The 10,679-nt window shown below is 39.1% G+C and overlaps 1 protein-coding gene across 2 annotated transcripts; it reads left to right on the top strand.

The window, feature by feature from the left end:
* Positions 1 to 4,605: 4,605 nt before the first annotated feature.
* On the top strand, positions 4,606 to 10,438 carry syf2 (SYF2 pre-mRNA splicing factor). 2 transcript variants are annotated; one of them, XM_022750220.1, is made up of 7 exons: positions 4,606 to 4,659; positions 4,980 to 5,078; positions 5,321 to 5,446; positions 5,681 to 5,798; positions 7,907 to 7,997; positions 8,577 to 8,675; positions 9,962 to 10,438. In XM_022750220.1, exons 1-7 carry the CDS (start codon positions 4,642 to 4,644, stop codon positions 10,125 to 10,127), a joined length of 717 nt encoding a protein of 238 aa, XP_022605941.1. In that variant the 5' UTR covers positions 4,606 to 4,641; the 3' UTR covers positions 10,128 to 10,438. The 2 variants fall into 2 exon arrangements, with proteins under 2 accessions (XP_022605941.1, XP_022605940.1); XM_022750219.1 differs by lacking the exon at positions 4,606 to 4,659 and having other exon boundaries at positions 4,959 to 5,078.
* Positions 10,439 to 10,679: the final 241 nt, after the last annotated feature.

The raw sequence follows: 10,679 nt of genomic DNA on the forward strand, positions 1-10,679 counted from the left end.
TATTTCAGGCCTGATTTGCCTGACTGGAAAAGTTAATATTGAGGAGTGGCTGTTCAGCATTTTTGGGTGGCCCCAACACATGTGAGATACACGTCGTACTGCGCTAAAGTTCAGTATCCTTTAAATGGCAATGACAGCGTTACTGAGATCACATTACCTGTCACAAAGCCAATTTGTATTTCAAATTTAGATCAAACCGATCTCTGCTGAAACTTATGAAGCTGTTGTCAGGCCCACGACAAGCACTGGCACAGGAATGAGCAGAAAGATTTCTTTTCCTTTGCCTTCACCAAATTGTAGCTAGGATACTGTTACAGTATGTACCCAGAGTAATCTTTCAATACTGCTCACACACACTGTAAATGCTCATGTTCGTATTGCGCAAATGTTACATTCTCTTGACTGATTTCAGGTCTAATGTTTAATTACTCGAATCTCCTTTAACTGTTGCTAAAAATGGAAGCTAACTGCAACTGGGTTTCTTTCAATGGCATGAACACTAAATATGAAGTTACAGTTATCACTACATAAGTTCTGGCTAACCAGCATTTCTGTTCATTCCCAAGCAAAACATGTCAGAGCCCCCACAGCAGTGAGTGAATGCACCCAGAGGGGAGTTTGGTTAACATGTGAGAATACTTGAGAACTGCAAAAGACGTGTGAGCAACATTAAGAAAGAGATGACAGTAACAGCTATTGAAGCAAACAAACACACCCATAAGCTTGTTCTCTATTGATTAGTGCAAATTTAAAACTTATATTCACAGTCTTCTATTCCTCCTTTGCAACTGTTCTGCACACTGACATTTTCATTTAAATTAAATGCAGAGGAAATTTTTTTTTTCTTGTTGCTTTGCTGTTTCTCTCTCTTACTCATTTGAGAGTCATTTATTATGAAGATGTTTTCTCTTTTGCATGGTAATAGTGGAGCCCTGCCCATTACTGCAGCCAATGATGTTTTGTTCTGTTGTGATGTGCTCCCATCTGGTTTCAAGTGAAAATGCATCACTCCATTAACATTGCCTGTGATCTAGAGGATGCTTTAATCTAAGACTATAAACTCCACTTAATTACATCCTCCAAAAGAGCTCTATTAGTATAATGCAATCAAACAGGGAGGACATCCATTTTTGCAAGTCAAACATGTTCAAATGGCTCTTGAAAGTGTTTACTTTCGTCTTCTGATCAGATCATAGCATCATATTTGGAGATCCAAAGTTATGTTCCAAAGCCCTGATTGATACTTGTTTTTTGTGGGTAAAAATAAGAGGCACTGGTAATACATACGAGATTCCATTTCTCTACAGTGAAAATGACCATAACAATTGAGTTTAGGGGAGTCTAAACAGACTCTCTGTGTGGCACACTAATGACTTTATGCTTGACCTTTCATGCCTCTCACTGTATAACCTCCAGTCATATTCATAATTGCTGTCTCTGTGCGTCATGCCAGTTTCCATTAGTCTAGCAGTGTTTTTCGATTAATTTAAACTTCAAAAGGAAGCACGATGGCCTGGTTTAAAATTATACACAAAGACCCTACTGTAAAATACAAGATGCCTGGCAATTACTTGTGCCACGGTGCTATGATAAAAACTTTCACACAACCAATGCAACATTACAGCAAGTAATTAGGTGTCCTTAGTGGTGATATAACTGGTCTGCCATTGTTTTTATATCTAATAACTGGACAGAAAGTTGTCAGAGAAAATAACTCCAGACAAAACACCAGTTCATGTTCATCGTCAGCTGCTTAAGAGTCTCTTTTGAAATAAGATCGTGATGTCCCTCCCTCTCTGTGTGCTGCTTGGGGAATTAGTATTTCTAGTCTTGTTGTCTTGTTTTTAAAAATGGTTTCTAAATGGTTTCTAGTTCTATTAATTCTTGTTTGCCTATTGCCCATCCAGATTCTTGATTTTTTTTCCAGTAGTTCTTGCCTGCTCTCCATGTTCAATGAGGGGGCCATGATACATTTTGCACATTTTTTTGAAGGAGCAGTAGATGCAAGGAGCTGGGCTATTACTGAACATGGTTTGGGGTTAAATCGAGTCAGGCACACCTCAGGATGATCAGGCGTACAACTGTTTTTGGAAGTGGGGGACTGGAATTTATATAACACTGATTTAGTTACCTTTGAATGTTGAGTTCAGGTTGAAGTCTAGCAGCTTTGGTAGAAGCACGTGTTTTCGAGTTTTTGGGTTTTAGCTTTGTTGATGTAAAGTCATCGTGGTGCTAGCACATGTGTCTTGTGACATTTTTGTGGCTAGTAAGCTTTTATGCTTTTGGTTAGAGGAACTTGTTTTGCTACTTTGGTTCAGCATCTTTAAATCCAGTTTTTATGATATTTTGATAGCTGGAATTTTCTAAAGGCAAAGTATTTTGAGCATTTTTGCTTTGTCCTGCTGCAGACCTCTTGGTTGGACACACTAGGACAAATTTTGTGCTCAACATTTCAACTGTATTTTGGGTCAGGACATGAACATCTAGTGCTCATACCGAAGTGTCTCTATTCTCTGCCAAATCCCAAATGTTTAAAAGAGTGTTATTCTTACCACTTTACTGATACATATCAAACTCTTAATTGTATTTATGCATTTGTATTGGTGTACAGTAACTACAAGTCCCATCCACTCTGCCTGCTGCTTGTAAAGTTGGTTTAGCTTCCTGGCTCAGGAGCCAATGGGCAGAGTAAGGAGGGACATCAGGAAACAGCATACACCTGAGTAAATTGGACCTGCATCCATTTAAGTGGCTTCATGTCTAACCTCTCTCTCTCTTCTCTTCTTTCCAGGCATCCACCAGCCAGTTTGGTTGAGGTTTTGTGTTTCGTTTGCACCCACCACACACTACAGTCCTCATCGTTCTGCATCCATTACTGAAAGTACCTATACATCCATCCATCCATTATCCACACTGCTTATCCATATAGGGTCCCGGGGGGGGGGGCAATCCCAGCTGACATGAGACAGGGTGCACCCTAGACAGGTCGCCAGTCTATCACGAGGCTGTCATATAAAGACAAACAACCATTCACACTCACATTCACACCTATACGGGCAATTTTTAGAGTCACCATTGAACCAAACCTGCATGTCTTTGGACTGTGGGTGGAAGCCAGAGCGCCCGGAGAGAACCCACACAGACATGGGGAGAACATGCAAACTCCACACAGAAAGGACCCAGCAGGCCAGCAGGTTAGAACCAGGAACCTTCTTGCTGTGAGTTCCTAATGAACATAATTATTTTTATTTTATCTTAAGTTTAGAATACTTTTAATTTTGTTTAACCTTTATTCATGTGTGATTCCCTATTTATGCCTCTACGCTGACAACAGCTGTGGCCGGGGGCAATTTGTTTTCAGGTTGTTTGTCCATCCCACTCTTGTGAACTGATTTGAATTTGGTGGTTAAAGGTCAAGGTCAATGCATCCTCATGAAACACGTTTCTGGCCATAGCTCTAGAATTTACACACTAATTATGATACAATTTAACACAAACTTTTAATAGGACAAAATAATGAAGTGATGACATTTTACATACAAACGGTCAAAGGTCAATTTCACTGTGACATCATAATGTTCTGCAAAAACAGTTCTGGGCATTATTCAACACTCTAACTCAGGAACAGAAGGGGCGATTGTGACCATATTTCCAACTTGACTGGTTGGCGGAGGCAAACAACCGCAAGGCGGTAAGTCTAGTTTGACTTTGAGCCAGTTCGTGACAATAAAAAAGAACAGGAGCAGATGCAAAATAACATTTCAAACAGCATTTCAACAAGAAAAATCCCTCAGCTCTTTTACAAATTAAATATGCATGTCATTTACATTACACTACATTTATTTTCATGACAGGAGGCTGGTAGAGGATGAAGTGTTCCACTGTTTCACTGACATATAAATAATTTGAAAAAAAGAGGGGTGAGAGGGTTCAGTGTGTATGACAGTATCTCATTTTACAAAATGGAAACATCATTGAATGTTTTTGTAACATAGGTGTTTATCTGATCTTAAGAAATTGTCTTATATCCTTACACAGTTTCATTATTAGCAATAACTACAGCACCCATTGTATGTAGTTTTTTCCCTATCTCTCACAGGACACTAAATCTGTCTGCTCCTGTACTTTCTTACTTAGTATAAAACATAAAAAACAGCCCTGAACTATGCACGAGGTTTACAGAAGGTCAGAAGTTGGACTTGATGGTATTTATGATGAATAAAAATAAATATTTTGAATTCAATATAGTGGTTGAAAATAATAACATTTATTTCACGGTAAAGAAATACAGTTTACATAATTTGAATGATGTTGAAATTATTTTTCACTGACAGAATAATGAAGGGCGATATATTTTTGAAATTAAAAGAAAGGAAAAATATTTAAATTAGACTGGACAGAAAAATTATAGTGTTTTGTGTGTTTTGTTATTGCGTCATTTCAATCCACTTAGCAGCAAATTACGTTGAATAAATCTATTCAGTCGTGGTTATTGGAAGAGATGGAAGTCTTCGACCAAACATACATTTATCGAAATATTTTCTTACAAAATAATCAAATAAAACCGTTTACGTTTACTGTCTTTTCAATATCCGGTAGAAACGTCACACTTCCTGTCTTCTTCCTTCGTGTAGCATAACAATGGCGTCCCGCAGTGAGGTTAGTAGATTCTTTTTTTATTTCAAATTACTCGTATATTTTGATGTAGTGGTAGATTATAGTTGATTAATATAATTTCTTTGATGTCGATGTTGCATTTCTCTCGCGGAGATTGTGTTTCTGTTCCACACTTGTTTACAATCACATGTTGTTGCGTTAAGCTAACCGATGTTAGCGAGTGCTAGATAGCTAACGTTAGCTCGCCTGTGACTCTGTCTGATGTTTTCGACTGTCTTGTCTATCGTAGGTTACACATCGCCATTAAAACGTATCATTGTTAGTTATATTTTTCGTATCTAATGGCAACAGTCGTTTTTCAGGTATCTGCTACAGTCACTGAAGAGGAAACGACTGATACTCCTGCGTCCCAGAAGAGAGAAGCAAGACTACGACAATTTCGAGAGTTACATTTCAAACGGGTGAGTTGTGTAACTGTATCTGGTAAAAACACGGTGAAGACAAAATTTTATGATCTCGTTAAGCTGTGGACTGATTCGCAATTGTGAACAACACATCAAACACGAGCCGCACTAATAATGTTTAAGTGTCAGTTCGAGAAATAATTGTATTGACTCAAGCTGCTTAGGTGTGTATTTCTGATATATCCATATGTACACTGCTACTTGTACAACCAATCATCATGTTTTAATTTCCACTACAGAATGAAGCACGTAAGCTTAATCACCAGGAGGTTGTGGAGGAGGACAAGAGACTGAAACTCCCTTCCAACTGGGAGGCTAAGAAAGCTCGACTGGAGTGGGAGCTTACTGAAGATCAAAAGAAAAAGGTATTTTAGTCTAAGTGGTGTTGACCAGCCTGCCAAGATTTTTATGATGATCAACTGGAATAACAATGTTAACAACTAGCAAGGTTGTAAACTCAGTTGTCGTCTTATCACGTTTCTCACGCGTCTTTATATTTAGAAGTTTATTGAATCTCAGTCTCCCCAAACAGCATGCTTTTTCATTTTGTATACATTTAGTCATGCTTTGTGTTTATTAAAACAATATTTGGCCGTCAGGAATGTGCTGACAGAGGGGAGGACTATGACAGAGTGAAATTGCTGGAGATTACTGCTGATGATGCAGAGCGGTGGGAGAGGAAGAAAAAGAAGAAGAACCCAGACACAGGATTTGCAGGTCGGTGGCAGCGTCTCCAATGAACACATACATCAACTTTTATTGCAGTGTGCTCTTTGAGTACACTTGGTTTAAATGGTATGAAACATGTCATGAAGTGGGAACAAATTCATTCGTTGGTACAGTAACTCTGAGTTTGTCATCCTGGTCTGCTTGGGTCCCCCTCAGTTTCTTCAAAATAGGAAATCACAGGTGTATTGTTTTCAAATGAGTGGGACTAAGCCTGTCAACCTGCTTGTTTTTTCTGCCAGTCGCATCCGGTATACTGACAGATTAAGTATGTGTTAGTTTACCTCAATCGTGTTGGCTATGGTCCTTTTCTTCAAAATAACAATAATTTATCCATCTGGTAGCATCTCAGATGTGGGAGAGATGAAAGGCCACCTTCTTATAATTTCTTAGCTGCTGTGTACCTGCAGCTCAGTGTATGATTTGTAAACTGAAGTTCGCCTTTTAGTCTGTTGATACTTTGTTAAATTGGTTTGAATGAATGGAATGAATTCTCTCTGTCATCATGAGAGGACAGAAGACATGGTACTTAACCAGAACTTCTTAATTCAATGAAATTATTAAATTTGTCACATTGCTTTAATCAATATAAGATACAAAAAGAGCTTGGAGCACAACGACCGCCTCCTGCACTTCAGTCTCACAGATCAGTATGCACATGGACATTTCAACCAACGTGTGCCACTTTTAGATTACCTGACACATACTGTCACCGGCCTCGTGTTCACTTAACTAACTGTGTGAATCAGTTAAAATCAAAGTACAGACAAATGATTGGAGTCTTTATTTATCTTTAAATTTTAGAAGAAATCTAAACTGATTACATGTTGCTTTATTGATCAGAGAAAAAATATGTTTCTGTCCCTTTCACACCTAATATGATTTGCAGTCATTGTTAAACACACTGCAGTGATTGTCACTTAATGACTATATTAGGTTTGGAATCCCTTTGCAAGCATTTTTAGTCACATCAGGAAGTAACATTGAGGGCAAATGGTGATTAGATCAAACTGCTTTATTTAAGGCGTGGGTAACCCTCCTGTCACGCCATGGAACCTCAGTCTCTTCATTTAGTAAATAGTAATTTAATACAATTTACTGTGGAAAAAAAGTGGTGCACCGTGATTCTAGTCTTCTGTTTTGTTTTATGGTTCTGTAGCATGTGATCGTTCAAGAAGTTTTTCACAGTTTTATCACACAGTGACGTGTTGCTTCTAAAGATGGTACCATCTGTGCACTCTGCTTCATCACAGGTGACACTTCTCTCACTCACCATCGCATCTCATACAAAAAGATGGGATAGTCCTCCTTAACAAACAGAAGGGAGCAGTATTGTATGTTGTTTATTTATAAAGCTCTACTGCAAAAACTGCCTGGTTACCTCTGCTCTCTGGTTACATTTAAATACAGTACAATACAGTGTCAAGTCACAGGACATTTGAACATTAGCTGTTTGTTCATACTGAACTTGGAAAAACTTGGTTCAAAAACTTTGCTGCAAATGGAAGGATCTCCAAAAAATATTAAGTTACATTCTGTTATTTCTCTGGAACATCTTAAAAGGTTGTACTTATGTATTCAATCACTCTTGCACATGCTTTTCTTAAATGTGAAAATGTATAATGTATGTCTGGGAATTATCTGTGTGTCTGTCTATGTTTTTTTTGTTTTTTTTTGTGCACTGGTCTCTTGAAAATGAGATCCCTATCTCAATTAGACTACCTGTTTAAATTTAGGATTTTAATAAAAATCTAAGTCCTACATAGCAGTGCATAGAGCATTACCAGTCGCATGTAAGAACCCCTTGGGATATTAATCTTCTCAAATTGCTCCCTATTTAATCTACTGAAAAAAATGACTGTGTCTCCTAAATATGGCTGCCATCTGTTGCATCAAAACCTCCTCTGAATTAAAACCTCTGGGGAGAAAATTATCACCAGAGGGTCTTCAACAGAGGAAGGCAGGAGGAGAATTCCCTCTTCGTCCCTCCTTAACCAGCCGCAGGTTGTGTTGCTTAGCCTCATGCCTGCTTGCTGTTTGTTCCGGTAATTATAACTCAGTCAAATTTTTTTCTCTCTGTCTCACAAAATGGACTGCAGGTTATGCTGAGGCCCAATTCCGACAGTACCAGAGGCTTACAAAGCAGATCAGACCAGACTTAGAGGGCTATGAGAGACAGCGGGAGGAATGGTGAGTTAAGCCTCTTGTCCCCTTGTTCTTCTGCTGTGATGGTACTGTATTTGTGTCTTTTAATACATTACCCAGAAAGACAGACAACTCAACATGGGAAGAAATGTGCTCTGGCATTAAAAGATCTTTGTGCTGTCCCACTAGCAGGGCCATAAAATAATTCATGAGGACATCTCTGCTATTACAACCATAACTGTGAAATGCGCTTGACGTAATCATCTTAGCATTCACACATCACATGTGCACAAAGCATTTTCTATATGTCAACTAGTGTGCCCCCTTATTTGCCCTGGGGTAAGTGTTGACATATCTGCACACTCCCGAAATAATTTAAAGATGGGAAAGTGTTCACGAAAGGCATAAACGATAAGTTCAGTGCCTGCAGGTTTTTCACCCTTAAAGGCTGCCACGTGTAGATCCGTGAATGATACACCAACACATTTTGCCCTAAAGCCACTGCATCTTCTCATTAGGATGACCATAATCACAATGATGGAATAGAAAAGTCAGTTTAAGTATGTTAAAATGGCAATTATCTGTGGTTATGTATTTCTAATTCCATTTGTTGGTGCTCCACAGTGGTGAGGACTTTTACCCTACGTCCAACAGCCTGATCCACGGGACACACGTCCCCACAAAGGAAGGAATTGACCGCATGGTGGAAGATGTTGAGAAACAGTAGGTCAATTTTATCTCAGTCTACGCATTAAGCATTAGCCTGACTCACTGGGCAGACCGCTAAGATAAATCTTTATACAGCACAAAGTAACTCTTTAATTTCTGCTCTCTGGATGTTGCCAGTGAGAAATAACAAGAGGCTCCGTACCAGACAAACAAACTCAACGCTAATGATGGGAAACTTTGACAAAATAATGAACTGTACATAAGGCAGGCCATTAGTTGTTTGTAAAACCCTCCTCAATAGAATTTCATCCTTCCATGACTTTATTTAAGAAAAGCATGGGTGAGCTCAGCACTGTTTAGGCCAACCTTGCTTATTATGATTGGCTCAAGCAATTCAAACAAACCAAAATGTTTTCTTTCATGCATCTCTGAATGACAGTGGGTTTAGTCAGACCTTTTTTTTTCTGGAACTGGCGCACCACAAATGTAGTGTGGAGATAGGTCTGGAAATATGATACTATCTCAGTTGTGATAAATTATGTGTGGAAAGAGTGAGTTTGTAATGTCTTTGCCAATTTGGATGAGGGGGTTGTTTTGTGTGAACCAGGGACTATCTGAGCTAAATAAATCAGCCCCAGAGTGGAAATCCTGATGCAAGCAGCTGATAGGAGGCACCTTATTATTATCTGAACAGGGTCATGGAGCATCTTAAACAGACTCCTGGTCAAACCATAGCAGATTATGTAAATAACCGTATGTCAAACAAACGGCCCTATGGTTACCACAAGTAACAATAATAAGTATTTTGGTAAGTGGATGTGGGTAGATGGTTCTCAAACCTTTATGAAAACCACATAAGAGTCACAACACATAGAGATCAAACAGTACCTTTGGTGTCCCTCACATTTAACTGACTGTTACCTCAAACAGTTTTGTTCTTCCACTGCTTCTTTGTTTTTGTCTTTGCTACAGAAGTCCCTTTCACGTTAGATTACCCTGGTCTTTCCCTGAGCTGTTCTATATTTGAGACAGTCTAAGGCTTGTGTTAGAGATGTGACTGTGGGGCATTAGACAAGGATTCAGTTGCCAGGGTATGACGCACAACAATGCTTTGAAGACACAGTGAATCAAGACTGGGAGCTCACAAATTGACAGTATTTTCCTCTGAGTATGTATGTATGTGTGCGTTAGGTTTTCCATTGCCACTCTCCTTGCCAAATTTAAATGCACACTGCCAAATTATTGCCTGTAGCCAATTACTTTTAATGGATATGGCATGGATAGTGGCCGTACTGGTTTATGAAAATCCTCCCTAAACTGCTTTTATTTGCAATTGTCAGGATCGAGAAGCGGGCCAAGTACAGCCGACGCAGGGCCTACAACGACGACGCAGACATCGACTACATCAACGAGAGGAATGCCAAGTTCAACAAGAAGGCGGAGCGTTTCTACGGCAAATACACAGCGGAGATCAAACAAAACTTGGAGAGAGGCACGGCTGTCTAGTCAGTCCAGTCACCTCAGTGGACATGTTCACTGCTTCAGTTTTCCAGAGTCTTGGGTGAAGCTTTTTCTTCTCTATACTTTCTACATAGCAGGAGTACATGTTCACAAAATGCTAAAATAGCCAGTGTATTGTAAGGCAGTTCCTCAGACATCTTATATCATGCTGGGGTTATTTTGTGCTCAAAGAAAATTCAATTATCTGTAAGATATGTAATGTGTGGTGTTTCTTTGTACAGTATTAGAAGTTAAAACAACACTTTTTTATGAGTGTTCTTATCCTTATTTTTAAATAAACCACTTCCAATTATCCAGTTATCTTGCACACTTGTTGGTTTTTCTGTGGGTTTTACTGCGTGTGGTCTCATGACAGAGACGTTTTGAGCGTGAGAATGAACTACCATTAACTACCATCAAACCTCAGGGCAAGTTTAGCTGCAGAAGATGCCAGCCAAAAGAATGTTTTAGTGTAGGTGCACAGAGAGATAAGGACCAACAATTGAGCAATTGAATTTATTCATTATCGTCCACATCTTAGTTTAACCAACTTGCCCC

This window comes from Seriola dumerili, unplaced genomic scaffold (assembly GCF_002260705.1).
Source record: "Seriola dumerili isolate Sdu_G_001 unplaced genomic scaffold, Sdu_1.0 BDQW01000149.1, whole genome shotgun sequence".
Taxonomy (NCBI): Eukaryota; Metazoa; Chordata; class Actinopteri; order Carangiformes; family Carangidae; genus Seriola; species Seriola dumerili.